Here is a 17,393-nt window from a genome sequence, read left to right on the forward strand (position 1 = left end):
TATTCACTTCGTTGTATAATGGCCCCACCTTCCACCTCCCCTTGCTTTGCTTGCGCCAGGGAAAAAGGTTTCAATACGAGAGCAAAGCTAATTTGCCTCTGTCGGGTGCAATACAAGAGAGGATAGATGATGCACCATCTACCTCCGGCTCCAAGACCCACGTCGTTAACCAAATTGAAAGCATCATGATGCACCATGTATCAATGCATACATGATATGTCTCTGTGCCCTTATTTCTGGGTTTATGTGTCGATGACGGACTTATACATGTACATTTCGGTAGCCTAAAGTATAAGTGAATTTTTGGACATTTCAGCAGCAGCTTCGGCTCTCCACGACAACACCTTCAATGGTGTCTAAGCATGTCAAGGATACTAAGAATCTCTTATACACGTGCTAGAGTGACGAGCAATAGTGCGTGCATCAGTACATGCTTGCTTCCCATGATGGAAAATTATTAAGGGGAGTTAAGACTAAGAACGTAGGTTGATTTTTTTTTTTTTTTTTTTTTTTGCCGGTGCACATCACCTAGGGTGCCTCATAGCATGAGAATAGTCTTTTGGTCGCCTATCCTTAGATCCGGGTCTGCCCCTGAATCCTTGGCTCTTTATTTCCTTTTTGTAATATGGTTGTTCTTCGCATGTCGGTCCCTTCCTCTTTTTTAATATAACAGTCAGCTTTACCACCGATTACGTTTCAATATAATAGGTGATTTGTTTTCTTGAGAACATAAAAAGGCGAGTGGTTGAGACATGCCTTTTTTCTTTAATGTTTGCCGTTGTGACGGGGATGTGGCTGCAACTAGGATATGTTGATGGGAAAAATGCAAAACCCTCAAAAGTTATTTGGATCTTGACTTTTATCCTAAAAGTTATTTTGTTGCAAAAAACCCCTCCTAAAAGTTTGACTTTGTTGAAAACCCCCTCAAAAAGTAAAAAAATTAAAAAAATCACAAAAAAATCTAAAAAAACTGATCTTTTGTGAAATTTGTTTTAAAAAATAATATTATTTGCATCATATTTCATGGAGAGAAGGTTTGGAAAAAAAGAAAAATGCGCAGCTCATTTATTAACTCATGTTATTTTAACCTTCTCATATCTACCATTATTTTTCCTACACAAATAATTATTTAAGTAAACTAATAAAAGTGGTTTCACTAATTTTGGGAGTGTTATGGATTAGTTATGAATTAATCTATCTACAATATATTTACTCAATCCTGCATGTTACAATAACTATTTCAAGATTTCATATATTTTTAGATGATATAGGATCATGTAAGAAGACTAAAAAATTGGTTTCATCATTTTTGGATTAGTAAATAATTAACTATGCATTTAACTCGAATTAATAAATGAGTTGCATATTTTTCCTTTTTTTCAAACTTTCTCTCCATGAAATATGATGCAAAGGATATTATTTTTGAAAACAAATTTCACAAAATGTCTTAGAATTGTCTCTAGTTTTTTTAGAATTGTTGTGATTTTTATTTTTATTTTTTGAATTTTTGGGATGTTTTTGCAACAAAACCAAACCTTTAGGGGTTTTTTTGCAACAAAATAACTTTTGTGGAAGTCAAAATCTGAGTAACTTTTGAGGGGGTTTGTATTTTTCCCTATGTTGATTGGAGAAACGTTGGGATGATCTCATGTCCTTGCCTTAGTTTTTAATCAAAAGTTGCAACATTAAGGAAGCGCCCTTTTGCTTCTATTTTTTAGCAGTGTTAACAGTCCCATTGGATACTGCTAGTAGATGGTTGGTGCACATTACTGCAGAACTGGTCAAAAGTAGCGGAACATCAGTGTCGGTTGTACAGGAATCAGAACTGAAGATGTTTCAGTGCTGGTTCTTAAGCTTTCATACGTGAACAATGATCGAGGTATTAAGAACTGTTACTAAAAGTGACTATCAGTGCTGGTTCCAGTGAAAACTACCCCTAAAAATAAGCTGGATCCAAAATTTCCTTAAATCGCGTTTCAACTCGTCCTCACGTCCGTTCGGTTGACAAATCAGTGTCGGTTCCAATGACAACCAAACAAGTCGGACCTGAAATTTCCTTGAATCGTGTTTTGGCTCGTCTTGTGTCTGTTAGTTGACAACTCCCCCTTGTCTCTTCCCCAGTCCTCACATGTCTGTTTCCTCGGTCCTTATCTCTCTCCACCTTATCTCTTTCCCTCTCTCTCCCTCCCCTCACTCCTGCCTCGCCACTGCTGCTCCTCCTCCTCGCTGCGTCACCGTCATTCGCTCCGGATCCCTAGCCTCCGGCCGAACAGGTTCTTGAACCCGTGCACCAGCCGTGACTTGAAGCTCTGGCTTGCTGCTGCTGCTCAGAGTGGCGTGAGTGGGTGCGGAGGCCGGTGAGCTCACACTCTAGGGTCTCGATGCGGTGGCTAGATACCAGCGCTCGAGGGTCTAGATGTGGTGGCTCGATACCAGCGTGAAGCAGTTGTTGTGTTCCACCAAGTTTCTACGTGTTCTCTATGTGTATCTTGTTCATCGTCTCCCAGGTGAGCTCGCGTGTGTACTAGTGCTAGTTGTTTTGGGTGTGTCTTGTTCATCATCTCCTAGGTGAGCTCGTGTGTACTAGTGCTAGTTGTTTCGGGGTCACCGGTGGAGCAAGTTAGTAATACCCGTTGTTGTATTGAATTTGTTTGTGAGATGTGTTGTATGGATGAGATAAGTCGATTTTTACTTTGTTGTATTGAATTTGATTGTGAGATGTGTTCTATGGATGAGATATATTCAATTTGAGCATACGACAACAACGACGGTGGGAGCACTACGGCAGCAGGAGCGGTAGCCGAGCTGACTCTTTCAAGCCATCTCGTTTATTTTTTTTGGCTCGAGAACCTTTTCAGTGTCGGTTGGAGGCGTGAACCAGACTAAAAACTTTCATTGCCAGTTCCAAACCCCACAGTGATAGTCAGTGACTATAGTGTCGAATAAAGACTATCGGTTGAAAAATCAGTATTGAAGCCGTTTTTCAACCGGCACTCATGTGCCTTTTGCAGTAGTGGCAGTTTCCCTGGGGACATCATTTATTTGTACATAAACTAAACGTCTTACTCTTGCATCATGCATGAGTCAGATATTTGATATTTCATATACAAAAAGTCTCCCTTGCTATGTTCATGGAACCATTGAAGTGAAAAGGCGACTACATTCAAAAGCAACTGAAGTAATACACAAAGCTACATGATGTTCTTACGCTATGCCAAAGAAAAGCAAATACAAAACATGCTTCTTATTTAGGCAGAAATTGAAGTAAACAAGTAAAAATGCTTGGGGAGATGAATTGTCCAGCTAATATCGATAATAAAAATCATGCAAAGTTTTTGAGATTCACAAGATTTGATGCCATGTTTTTAATACGCACAGTCAAAGATTATTAATTAGCAAATGGAAAATTAAGCAGCTGGTTACCGATGCAAATTAACAAAACACCACTTCAGATATCAAATTGTCCAATCGATCACGAAATTCTTTCCACTAACCAAGTTGTTGGATGTTTTATTGCTGTTTTAAAATTAAAGGCAACCATTCAGATGTTAGCTTGAGAAGTCAACATTATGGTCGGTACCTCAAGTTATATTCTCTCTAAAAGTCAAAAAGTTAAATGGAAGCAAGATCAGTAAAAGATCTAGAATACGATCATATCAGACAGTTCCATGAATTCTCCTCCACCTTTTTGCAGGATAAGCCTTCCTCAAAAAAGCCAAACAGGCTCTATGTAAAAACGACATAGTACATAAATTGCAAGATGAAAGAGAGAAACAGGCTCTATGTAAAACGACATAGTACATAAATTGCAAGATGAAAGAGAGTGAGAGTAAGACAATGGAGTAAAAGAGCAGTAGCTTGTATTTACTGTGTGAGATGATGATGGCAAGGGGAAGGGGGCTTTTATTGTGCTGGATCTCCCAGCAGTGCTGTCCATCATAAGCAGCTGGGAAGGGTAGGGAATCAAATGCAACCAAGCAGAGTATGTCCATAAGAGGCCAATCCAAGAGTACCTTGTAGGTCCTTGTTCCTCCTTTTTCTTGCCTCCCCTCTCTGTACTCTCTCCTCTATGTGTCTTCCATTGAGGCGACCTGCAGGGTTGCTGCAGTCCTTATTTACTGCTCATCAATCACCCCCCTTTCCAACTCCCACAATAGCAGAAACGATCACTTCAATCCCATTTCAGTTCAGTTCCCCTTGTCATGCTACCTACAACGTAGATCCAGCGAAACCCTGAAAAGAAGTAATGAGTTCGTCCCTTTAACGTGAAAGAACTACAACCACCAAGCATAAATAATGTTTAAAACAATGTTCACGAGATCGAACTCACAACATTGCATATTTGAATGTGTATGTCAGGTTTCAAGAAGAAATGTAGTTAACCTGGTTGGTTCTGCCAGACCTAAGTAGCCTACTCTGGTATTTATTTTAGTAGGATTTTGTAGGATCTGCATCTTCAGATCTTCCAAACCAACCAGATCGTCTTGAACTTGAACATGACAAGGACCAGGGGAGGTAATAGTTGTCAGGCACTTAAAACGGACAGCAGCATGCTTTGATGCCCTCTGCCATGAGATGTGCAAGTATGTGTGCAAGGAGGGAATCAAATGCTAGGAGAGGAGGAGCTCCCCGAAGTAGCCAATGCAACAGTACGGATCTCCTTTATTTGTCCATCAAACCCAATGTACCACAGTGGTGCATTTGGAACAAAATTAATTCTGTTACTATTTGATTTTGACAGTGATAGTACCTGATTTGAGAGTTTCAAAGAATGCACTGACTCCACATCACTTGTGTCACCACCCTGAGTAATGACCTAATTAAGTAGTTATGGGAAGCAACAAGCCTCTCTTGACCGATTTCTTGCTCGTGATGGGTACTGATTGACGCCGAGCGGCGTCGGATAGAAGAACGGCCAAACAATAGGGAGATGAGAGAGCAGAGAATCTAGAATGAGATAAAAGGATTGCTTTATTGATTGATTTCCTAAAGGTTCTAGTGCTCTTTATATAGAGAGCTTGGCTGACTCCATCTCCTACTCGGTTAGTAGCCGATTACAACTTTGATTCAGCCTTAGTCCAGATCCAAACCAACTCTAAATCCTAACTAAACCGGATTGCAATCCAAACATTACAATCTTACCTCTACCTACCGATTTGAACACGGCCACCTAATCCTAACTGACCAGATTATATCAAAACCTTCCTAAATTATAGAATCCGACTTAGGCACTTCAACTGCCACATTGATATGTTGCTATTTTGAACGGCCACCTCCTATACGTATTACCGACCATAACATCTCTCCTTTCATTCGTAAACAACTCATCCTCGAGCTAAAAATCTAGATAGTGTTGCTTGAAGATTGGCACATCTTACCAAATAGCATCAGTAGCTCAAGGCTAGAAGTGCAAACCTTTTTCTCAGCACTGCCAATTCCAAAGCCTAAATTTACACTATACAAGTGGAGGTGGCTACAAGAAACCACCATCTCGAAGTGAGTACGCAAGAGATTTCGTCTCACCGACCAGATCATCCCGAGAAACCATCGGCCAATCCACAACGAGATTTTCATCGAATAGACGAATTGTTCCGCGCACAAACGGGGGCGAGCAGGCGACGAAAGAGAAGAGCAAACAGCACCTGCACCAGAGGAAGGCGACGCGAGCTCGCTCCGCTGGGGCCCGCCTCCGCCTCCCTCACTCGGCCTTGGCCGTGGCCCCGGGAACGGAATATCGCCGGAGAATCGCCGCCGCCCACCGCCGCAGACTCGCCGTGCAGTTTCAAATGAGAAAAGCAAAAAAAAAAAAAAAAAAAAAAAAAAAAAAAAAAACGCAACTGCATAACATAAACCCCAAATCATAAAGCCCATTACGCGGCCCATGAAGAGACCCAGCCCATAACTCTAGGGCCTGCATTTTCGGGCCCACAGTTTCCTGGCCTAAAGCGCCCACACTTTCAAGGCGACTGGTTTAAAAATAAAATTGTTGAGTTACAACGCTAATAAAATTTAAAAAACTATTAAAATAATTATTAAAAATTCTAACAATAATACGATGTAGAAGATGTTATAATCTAGTTTTTAAAAAATTAACTCAAAAAGTTACTTATACAATATTAAAAAAAGATAAATAAGTTTCTGATACAATAAGAAAAAAATAAATTTTATTGAAATTTATCTTTTTTCTTACTCTATATATTATATTTTTATCTGATTTTTTTAAGAATTAGATCATAACATTCTCTACATGCATGTTTTTAGAATGTTTTATGATTATTTTGATACTGTTTCGAATTTTGAGGAGAATAAAACACAATTTTAAAAAAATATGTTTTCTTTTGAAAGGACGATATATTTATAGATGTGCGATTTTTTAGAATGGACGTTTATGTTTAAAATTTTCAATTTAACAAATATAAAAATGAAAAAATTCCGAAAGACGACGCAGACGTCAGCGGGGGCACCTGCGCGGCGTTTGGGATGGAAGCCGGAGGCAGCGGTTGCGGCGGCGACGGAGTGGCCGAGGATGAGCAGGTGATGAACGAGGTGCAACTGGGCCGCCCGCCACGTTTCTCCGGCCTCCACGTCTCCCGCTTCTTCTTCTCCTCCCGCCCGCTAGGTACCATCAGCCCCTTCCCCTCGCGCGCGTTTCGTCGTGCACCTTGCCTGCCCTGCTTCTTGGTGCCAAGCGAGGTGAGATTGTTGGGATACGGCATGTTTTGGGTTTCCCTGAGCTTTGATTCGGTATTGTCAGGGCCGTCTGGAAGTGACGGCGGCGAGAGCGAGCCGGTCGTGGCAACGGGCAGTTGTTGTAAGTGAGCGGGAGTGGCTGTGTCTTTGCACTAGTTGGTCGTAGACTCGTAGTGCAGCGGTTGGTGTGGTGTGTGTGTGGGTGGGTGGGTTGAATTTCTCGTTGAGGTGACATCATTGTTAGCTTTGTTGGGAAGGTGGTTCGCCTGACGCTGTCGCCCTGGATGAGGACGGGGATCTCGTTCTTGACTGGAGAAGAAGAAAGAAAGATCGTAAGGCAATTGTTGCATATTGTGTTCATGTGATTGGTGACTTTGTTCGTTTAATCGTTTCTAGTCTGCAGTTAGAAGTCACTACCATTCAGCATGGTGTCACCAGCTCACTCAAGAGTGTTGGGCTTCAGGTTGGAGAAGGTCGATGGTGCTTTTCGAGTTTTCGTTTCATCTCTCTTTTATATGTGATTCATTGTCGGTGCTGGTTTGCAGGTTTGGAAGGTGGCCTTGCTATTAGCTGACTTTGTGTTACACAAAAGCTTCACATCGTCCGACTTTGATGGTGTTACTGCCATAGAGATTGGTGCCGGAACAGGTGATAATTGATTCCATACGAAATTAGTGGATAGGAGGGGACACTAGTACGGTAGCACCTTGCTTTATATGTTACTTATAGAAGCAATCTGTATAAGGCTACAACATGATTTGTTCCTAACTCCACGATGTTTTGCCAGGTTTGTTAGGGTTGATACAAGCTCGAATTGCTAGAAGAATTTTCATTACAAGTACTTGGGTCTTCTGTCATATCCAATTTGGCAGAATAGTTTGCTTTACATTTTACTCGTTGAATGAATTAAATGTTCCACGTCAACCCAACAGGTATAGTTTCATCCTTCCGTACGACAAATATAGTTGATTGAGTGGACGAAATATATATGAAAAGTTGGGTGAAATCAGAATTTCAATTCCTTGTGGCACCATAGATGTCAGAATTGCCCCAACTATATAACTAAGTTGCAGGATATGATTCCAATTATGATCCTTATTACTCAATTTCATTCGCAAAACTCAGGCATATATACTATTTAGCTGACTCAATGTTTCGTTTTAATTGCCATGTTTTGTTATATTTAACTCATATGTACTATCAAAATCAATAAATTATCTGATTAGTACTTACTGTTGTCCTAACTCTTAAACTGAGCCAGGTCATATATATCTGAATGTTGGATTGGCATAGCACTTGCAACTTGATAATATTCACATCTTGTGCATATTATGATATAATTTGGCATCCCTTCAATACATGCACCCAAAAAATGCATGGAATATTCAATTTTTTTTTGGCACTTAGCTATCTTCAGTTCTTACAAAATTATTTACCAATGGGAATGAACAGATAGAGGCGCTGATATCTTAGATAACTGCTTGGCTAATGTCCGCCTCAACTCTAGTATGCTAAAGTTTGATGAAGCTAAAGTCTGTGTACGGGAACTGGAGTTGAAAATGTCATGACCGCCACCTGCGGGTACATGTGATCCATCTGATCCGAGGTTCTTTTTTCTTTTCTTTTTTCCTGCACAGATTCATCCCACTTTTACATTTCTATAATTCATTGCAGTACTGTGATCTGTAAGCAGTATATTCAAGTAGAAAAATGGATATGAAGATCATGAGTTTCATGATCATTTCCTTGTTAATAAACAAAAAAATAGTGCACATGTGTGTGCATGTATTGTATTTGTCATATGGTAGGACCCAAGACATGAGTGTAAGTTAGAGGCCACTAGCACCGTTGAGTGGGCGAGTCGAATAGATTTAAAACAATCACAAAAGCAAGAGGCAGGCATCGGCTGCTCGATGGACCGATGGTCCACGAGTGAGGGTGACATGGGTGTTTATTCGGGTTCAGGTAATCAGGTGTATATGAAGGCACCTACTATAGTTGGTTACTTGGTATGCCCACCACTTGTAGTTAGAGAGAACTTCTAAATCAGGGGGTACCTGGGGCCTGGAGACACACAAGTTCGTGCAGATGTTGATATGTGTTAGTTTGAGTTGATGCGGCGCTACCAGCTAGGGCTCGAACCCTAGTTCTCACAAATAAAAGTCCCTTCGCTGAGATACTCCATCCGGTCATTAATACTTGTCGTTTTGACCAAGATCCGGTCAAACTTTTAAAACTTTGACTGTCAATAGCTTCCAAAATACTTAGTTTGGAAACATAAAAATCACACGTGTAGATTTGTCTTGAAAATACTTTCATAATATTATATTTTTATTAGATATTATAACTATATTCTAATAAAAAATCATGATCAAAGTTGCACGTCGAAGATCGTGAAAAGTCAAAAGCGATAAGTATTTATGACCGGAGGGAGTAACTGTTTTCAGTGAGTTTCTTGAGCGGCCAGCCTTCGGGACCTTTTCCTCGACCTAGTTGCAATATCCTTCAGGACGTCTCTCCTATGGGTCGAGGTCTTTTCTTTTGTTAGTCTGAGTTACAAGATAACTAGAGTAACCCCCAGTGGAGGATTAAGATATGGGCAGAAGCATCCTTGCAAAAGATGGTATTAATCCGGTGGGTCAACCATAGGTGGTTCTGGATGTACAAACACCTTCATTTGCTACAAAGGGGAGCCTGGTACGCTTCTCGTGGAGTTCTCGTTGGGGTCTTCTAGGGGTCTAGGAATAAATTTCTCGAGTGTCTCCCAAGTCGAAGGCACTTGTCATCATACCCAAGCGTTGGAGGTGCCCTGACTTAACAGGATCCCTCAAGACGTCTTGTTGTGATGACGAGTGAGGTTCCACACGTCCCTTCAGAGTTCGGAGCTAGGCATCGTCGCACTCTTGGGCAAAGTGGGAGGTCTAATGTTGTCCACCCAATACGGTTTGTGTGCATAGATGTTAAATGGAGTTTTCCAACTCTTCTATATAATCTTGCTTTTACATAATTTCAGTTTTGGTAAATGATCCTTCAGCACTGGGCTCAAGTTGCTTGTTCTCCAATGCAGTTTAAGGTACTTGTGGTCTGCAAGTGAAATTGAGGATGCTGAGAAAGCAACAATCCTGTTCGCGGCAGATCTAATTTAAACTGATGATCTCACTGATTTGTTCTTTGAAACAGTGAAGCAATTGATGAAAAGTGGTGCTAGGAAGGTATTGTCGCATTCAGCATCCCCTATTAATATCAAAGGTTTTTAGTTAAAATGTTTTCCCCAAAGCGGAATATTAGGATTCCTCGTTGTATTTGGTAGGTGTTATACTTAGCCCTGGAGAAGAGATACATCGTCAGTCTGGACGAACTAGACGTTGTAGCCAATGGTTACGCTCACTTCCAAAGTTTCTTCTCGGTTCAAGATGGTAAATTGTTTACAAACCACTGCTTAGCTAACAAAACAACTACAGTCGAGCTATCTAAATCTTCTCAATACATTTGTTGCAGAATGCGGTCATCCGGACGATACATCAAAACCAGGTTTTGTTGGAAAGCTGATAGACCTTGCAGAGATTCCTCAATATATCAGAGAATATGAGAGGGGCGAGGATTTGGAGATTTGGAAGATTATGTACACTCCAGACCAAAAACATCAGTAACTTCTGCGAAAATCATCGACTTTCGTTCCTTGTTACACAGCATGAACAAGAGAATAAAGTAATTTAATTTTGAATTTAATCCCCCCTTTTTCATTATCAAGTCCGTATATTCGGAAAGCTAGTTTGAAGATAAATCCCCCCTTTTTATTATCAAGTCCATATATTCGGAAACCTAGTTTGAAGATAATTTTACACTCGCCAATTCCAGCAATATCTCTATTATTATTTCCATCCCCTCATCAACATTGCAATGCATGCAGCTCGTCCTCGTCCGCTCCTATCGGAAACAGTGCCAGTAGACGATCCCGGCGACGATGGCCCAGAAGACCAAACCGAAGAGCAGTACCTGCACCAGAAAAGAGAAGAACCAAGATCATGGATCGGCATACATGCATATCTGGTCAGCTCAGTGGGCGCGAGATAGACGCGTAGTCGCGTAGTCGCGTACCAAGCCAAATGGGTCGGCGTTGGCGCCGTCGGGCTTGGGATCGAGGAGCGGCGCCGCGTCGTCGCCCGTCGTCGCCGCCGGCACCTCGACGCGCACCGTGCGAGATGAGCCGTCGTCGGAGTCCCACAAGCTTCTGGAGCTGCTCGGCCTCGGGAACAGCGCCGGGTAAAATACTGGCCCGAACACCGGGTTCCAGAGGTCCTGCTGCGCGAACGGCGGCGGTGGCGACGGACACGGCGGGGGGCAGTGGTGCGCGGGCGGGCAGTGGCAATGATGGTGCATGGCGGCGGGGAGCCGGGAACTCAAAGCCTTGGTGCCGCTGGTTGGTGGCAATGATCGGTCTGTTTGCCCGGCTGCTGGCTGCGGCCGGGGAGGTTTTATAAATTTATAGCCGAACGACCGCGCCGCGCGTCATTTCCGGATCGAGATTAGAGTCCTTTGCGGCGCCGGCTCTGATTGTGCTATTGGACTATGGTTCTATTTGTTTTCCTTCTGCATTTATTTTAGATTATAGATTGTAAAAGTTTATTTTAAATAGATTATAGGTTGTATCGTAATCTAGATGTATGTTTACAGAATCTGTTTACAGAATTTGACCGTTTATTTATAGAGTTCAAAATCCCAATCCAGAATTTGCATTGGCTACGTACACACTCTGGGTCATTGCGTGATTGAATTTTCCCTATTTATCATCAAATAATCAATATATTCCCAATCTTATTTAATTTGGGCCAAAACTGCACCAGAAAGAAAATAAAACAAAATCAACGCTGAGATAGATCGACATATTTCACAACGAAACAGTTGTCGTAATGGACGATACGTGCGTACCGATAATTCTCCGACTAAGGAAAAATGTGGTTCTCGATCTCTAACACAGGAACCGGCTGATCTTAACGCCGGCGTACGTACGTTACGTACGACCGTGAAACTTCATCCGTCGCCGGCCCTACATAAAAAACAGATAAAGTTGATATGAAATTAATGGGTCGTAATATGCTGATCATTTATAATAATAGTAATAAATTATAGCTATGATTTATCATCAATGACGATTTATCAGTGATCAATTATTCTAGCTAGACGGTCTTTGAACTAGTCATTAATGGTTGGCAACATAGGTACCTTTTTCGATGCGTTGCGAACACTTTCATTTTTAACGTCTCATCTTCTCTGGAGAAGCTCAAATCGAATGGATAGGGCATATGATCCAACTACATAATTTCTTCTTTTCATTATTTTTATGATCTAGTCATTGCTGACAGATCAAGTTTTGATCTATTACCAATAATCAACCCGTGACGAACCTTCTAGGCCAATATTTAGTGACGGGTCAAGTTGTGACCCATCACTAATTAGCATGCATGCTCTTCCGGTTAAACAAGTACATGCAGTCATATACTATTAAGAAGCTTTACTAATGAAGCTTTACCAATAAGATGAAAGTTGTTGTCGTAGATAAAATCAAGATTATTTTCTGTGGGATCTATCAACCAGAAGCACTTAACATGATAATGACCAATGCTACCTATTATTGATAATAATAATACATGAGATATTATCAAAATATTTTTATTTTTATTTTATTTTTATCTTATTTTTTCTTACCTCAGCCGCACTAGAATATAAACCATTATACATTTTTGCTCAAATTTGATATAAGGGATGACTGCTATGGACACAAACATGTGTTTAAAAACTATGCAAAAACTTTCAAAAGTGAGAACTCAATCTTCCAAGTTATTTTTGGCCAAAAAAATTCACAGAACTCGATAAAGTGTAATTTTTCTATAGATATCCGTAGAATTAAAAACGTTAAAATCAGAGTCCGTATATAAAAGTTATGTCTATTTTATTGAAAACACTCAAAATTAACTGATTTATTATCCATCGTATAATAAATAGGAATAACAAATTATAACTGTAACTCGTCACTTACATCTATCATTTATAACCTTCGGTTTGGACTTAGACATAACTTTTGACCCGTCACGTAGTCCGTCGGGGTGGATGGCCGCGGGCTTGGGCTTGGGCATGAGGAGCGGCGCGACGACGACGGCTTGGGCACGACGGCCGGCTGCTTCTCGAGGGACGACGTACCATGACTGACCACTGCGCCTGCTCGGCGCCCGCTAGCTACTGTACGTACGGAGGCCTAGTTTTTTTGGCCGGCCGGCCGCCGGGTTGCTCGGTCGGTCGATTGTCGTGAGGCTTGTGACAGTACTACGTACTTTGCGCCGCTGCGCGTGCCCTCTTTGGATCGATAGAGAGGTAAGGTTTGCGTTTGATAACCGAGAGTTTGTGTTGCTGTTAGATAAACTATCTGCGCTCATCTCATCTTAACAAACATCGAGGAAAAGCCGGGATCTAGACCGGCCCCAATCCAACGCACGGGCGCCACCATGCTGGACATGGACACACGGCCATCGTGATGATCATCAGCTGGCCTGGCTTCTGGGCTCGTGCCGTACCGTAAGTGCATGTTGTTTGGATCGGCTACACGCCTACACTCTGGGTCGTTGCGTACGTGTCCCGCAGATTACAAGCGGAGTACGTAGCTGAGGCGTAGAGGGAGGCGACCTATCGGATCGAATGGAACGGTTAATGTTCAAGTGATTAGCGTACGAGGGATCACGCAGCAAGAACAAGAGGAGAGAGTAATTGAATTTTCCTCCCTATTTCTTATAAAAAATCTATCCACATGTCCTAAACTACGTTTGAGGTAAATTTTTTGCACTTGCCGATTCCAGCAGTCGTGTCAGAAACTATTGGCAGCTAGCTCCCATCAATATCGGATGCATGCATGCAGCTTGTCCTCGACGTCCGCTCCAATCAAAAACTGAACCAGTAGACGATCCCGGCAATGATGGCCCAGAAGAGCACAACGGATAACGCCAGAAAAGAAGAGCACCAAACAAACTGCGACGGATGTATGGATCAGAGGAAAGAATCATGTGCAGATAAGAATAATTAAGGGTTGAACAAATATCAGTTAGGAAAGGATGAATGGCTGAGATAAGTTGTTTGTGTATATGAGTACGTGAAATTGTATTTCCCTAGAACAGAACTACTACATAGTATCAAGTTTATTTTACTGTTCAAAATAAAGAAAGCTACAAACGCAATTAATATATGCATGCATGCAGTGTAAAGGCCGCGATCTGGCGTTCTGTTTCTTCACTTGGACGCCATGTCATCCATACAGGCATGAAGCCGCCATGTCACGCCAACATGATGATCAGGACGAACGCCACGACCACGAGGCAGGCGAGCCCAATGCCGAGCCACACCTGCACCAAAAAAGAGAAGAAAAGCATATATGGCCAAGATCGATTATCCTTGGAATGAAAAGAAAAATAGTGCTAGCACGTCGCGATCTAACACAGGAACGACGCCGGCGCACGTACCGTGCAGGTGGCAGGTGCACCCCGAATCGTCGTCGGGGTTATTGGCATCCACGGCCGGCTTAGGTTTGGGCACGAGGAGCGGCGCCGTGGCGGGCGACGACGCCCCTGCCGCTGCTTCTCTAGCACAAGCTCGAGACCGACGACGGGATGCAGGTCACGGGGACGGTGGCGTGCGCCGAGGAGGCGCGGTGGCACGCCGTCACGCATTGGCCGGTCATGGTCGTCGCCTCGCCGGCCGCCGCGGCTGCTCGGTTCACGGATGGGACTTGGGAGGTTCGTTGCGCTACGTACTAGGTCGATCGCACTACTGTTACACGTATGCGATCTGTTGCGCATGGCTCGTTGGATCTATAGAGCACAGATGCATGGATGGCGGTAACAAACGTCGAGGAAAAACCGGGATGAGAAACCGAAGTTTGGCAAATCGGCAGCCGGCCCGCTCAAACCCATCCCTCCCCACGATCTGGTGCACCATAATTTTTTTTAAAAAATATTTACATAGTATTTTGATTTTTTTTAAATAGAATGTTGTATTTTATTTAACTCAAAAAGTTAGTAATAGAATGCTGTATTTTTTATATATCATTTGTTGGAAGAACGATATTTAAATAGGTGATAGTCATATGTCACCTTTCAAATTAATACAGACACCTATAATTATTATTTTTTCATATGGCAACCTAAAATTACTAAATTTGAAAAATCAAAACATAAAAATCTAGAACTCATCGCAACAAAGAACCTCTTCCGGTTCGGCTTCCGTTGTCATGTCGGATTCCGACAAAATCTCCTTGACCGTGTTCTCCACTCCAAGTCAAGCATGCCTTGCTGGCTGAGTCGTGGGCCCCTTCCTCTCTCGGTCTCGGATTCCATTACCATATATGGAAAGAGACCGACTCCGTGTCGAGCCAGATCCACGGCCAAGACACAAGACGTGCGCGTCAATTCACCTGAGCCCCGCCGCTAATCCGCGTCGGTCTCGGCCTCGCGCGCTATAAATCGCCACGCCCTCCCACTGCTTCTTGGTTCTTGCCATCTCGCACTTGCAGCCATCACTTTGTTTCGCGCATTAGCGTGGAGACAAGCAGCAAAGGCGACCGCTGTCTGCCCCGTCTCCGGCCACCGCGCGCCCGATGGCTTGCCCGGTCTTCCCCTACGCTCCGCACGAGATGTTCCACCGGGTCCCCTGCGCTCCGCACGAGATGTTCCACCGGGTCCCCTGCGCTCCGCATGAGATGATGAGGGCGCAACCGCCGGCGCCGGTGGAGCTGCGGCTATCGGACCTCGAGAGGATCGGCGACCTCGGCGAGGGCGGCTTCGCCAGGGTCACCAAGGTGCGCCACCGCGGCACCGGCGCGGTATTCGCGCTCAAGGTGGCGTTCGACCAGGACCCCGCGGACGAGGAGGCCGAGGTGCTCCGCCGCGCCGCCGGGTCGCCGCACATCGTGCGCTGCCACGCCCTGCTCCGCGGGCGCGGCGGCGAGCTCGCGAGCGTGCTCGAGCTCATGGACGCCGGCTCGCTCTTCTCCGTCCTCCGCCGGCGTGGGAAACTGGGACTCCCGGAGCCGGCGCTCGCCGAGGTGGCCGCGCAGTGCATCAACGGGCTGGCCCAGCTCCACTCCCGCGGCGTCGCGCACCTCGACATGAAGCCGTCCAACCTCCTTGCCAACACTCGCGGTGAAGTAAAGATCGCCGACTTCAACACCTCCAGGATCCTCTACGGCGGCGCCGGCGAGCGCCTCCTTGTCTCCATCACCGGCGGCACTAGCGCCTACTTCAGCCCCGAGCGGTTCGCGCGCAACGCCCACGCTGAGCCGCACGGCACCATGGCCTCCGATGTCTGGGGCCTCGGCATCACCGTCCTGGAGCTGTTCTTGGGGCGGTTCGCCGTCCTGCCCGCTGTAGTGAAGCCTTCTTTTGAGCAGCTGAAGCAGGCGATCTGCCACGGGGAGCCTCCGTCTGTGCCGGAGGATGCAGATGCATCGACGGAGCTGCGCAGGTTCGTGGCCGCGTGCCTGCAGAAGGAGCCGAGGCGGCGCGCCACGGTGGCGCAGCTGCTCGGGCACCCGTTCATCACGCGGCGCGACGTCGTGGTGTCGAGACGCGCGCTGCGGGAGCTCATCGTGGAGACCCTGTAGGTTGTAGGGGTTAGAGCATGGGACATAGAGAAGCCGCACCCATTCAATCCCTGGATCTGTGTAATTAGATTCTCGAGATTAATTCTGTTCCTAATTATTTGTAGATTAGAGTGTAATTGTTATGTATCTCTGGTGTTCATCAGATTTGGATGGAATTTTTACCAGCAATAAAAGTTGTATTTCCCTCCAAGAATTTATTTTGATGACTGCTTCTTGTGCATAAACCTTCGCACGCGGGGACGTCAAGATCGGTGACTTTAATGCGTCGAGTCTCTTCCACGACTACGACGGCAGGCGCTGCCCTGTCTACTTGGACGTCGACTTGACAGCCTACAGGAGCCCTGAGCGGTTTGAGCGCAACGGCCGCGCCGGGCCAAGCGGTGCCATTGTCGTTGACGTCTGGGGTCTCGGTGTCACCGACCTAGAGCTGTTCTTGGGGCAATGCACCATCCTGCCCATGGGGGAGACACCGTCATTTGAGAAGCTGAAGCAGGTGATCTGCTACGAGGAGCCGCCGTCGGTGCTGGAGGACGCAGAGGTGTTGGCGGAGCTACGCGGGTTCTGTTGGGTTTCCTGACACCCAATACCACTCGTCACGACCAGTTCGTGCTCCTCAAGTACGAGTCCGACCAGAAGCACGATCAGTGACCACGCGATCGATCAGTCACACGACCAGGCGAGCGAGCAGTAAGTGCTCGACCACCCAGCGATCGGTTACCCCGCTTGATTAGGTGAGCGCCCGATCATACGAACAACCCGGTGAGAAACAAGATGGACGATCCGTCAACCGGAACTCGACGAGAGAACACAAGAATACACAAATTTTCGAGGCCGCAACAGCTTAGCCTTTTCTTTTCTTCTATTTGTTTCGAAGTCTAGATCCGAGATCCGAGCTCGCTGAGTAATTAACTGAGTACTTTGAACTTTTCTCGACCCAATCGTAGATCCGAGCTCTTCGAATACCTAACCAAGTACTTTGAGCTTTCCACGATTTGACGCCTCGAAAAGATCCGAGCTCTCCAAGTACCTAACCAAGTACTTTGAGCTTTTCTCCCCCGAT

General features: G+C 44.7%; 1 protein-coding gene and 1 pseudogene across 1 annotated transcript; both read left to right on the forward strand.

Annotated features, from left to right (window-relative positions):
• Nucleotides 1-6,749: 6,749 nt before the first annotated feature.
• LOC133930437 (uncharacterized) lies at nt 6,750-10,375 on the forward strand (annotated as a pseudogene).
• A 4,953-nt stretch (nt 10,376-15,328) lies between these two features.
• LOC133931131 (mitogen-activated protein kinase kinase 7-like) lies at nt 15,329-16,333 on the forward strand. The gene has a single exon (XM_062377938.1). It carries the CDS (start codon nt 15,329-15,331, stop codon nt 16,331-16,333), a length of 1,005 nt encoding a protein of 334 aa, XP_062233922.1.
• Nucleotides 16,334-17,393: the final 1,060 nt, after the last annotated feature.

Source organism: Phragmites australis, chromosome 10, assembly GCF_958298935.1.
Source record: "Phragmites australis chromosome 10, lpPhrAust1.1, whole genome shotgun sequence".
NCBI lineage: Eukaryota > Viridiplantae > Streptophyta > Magnoliopsida > Poales > Poaceae > Phragmites > Phragmites australis.

Coding starts and splice junctions, on each gene's coding strand:
- LOC133931131 (XM_062377938.1), top strand. CDS start 15,329: ATGGCTTGCCCGGTCTTCCCCTACGCTCCGCACGAGATGTTCCACCGG.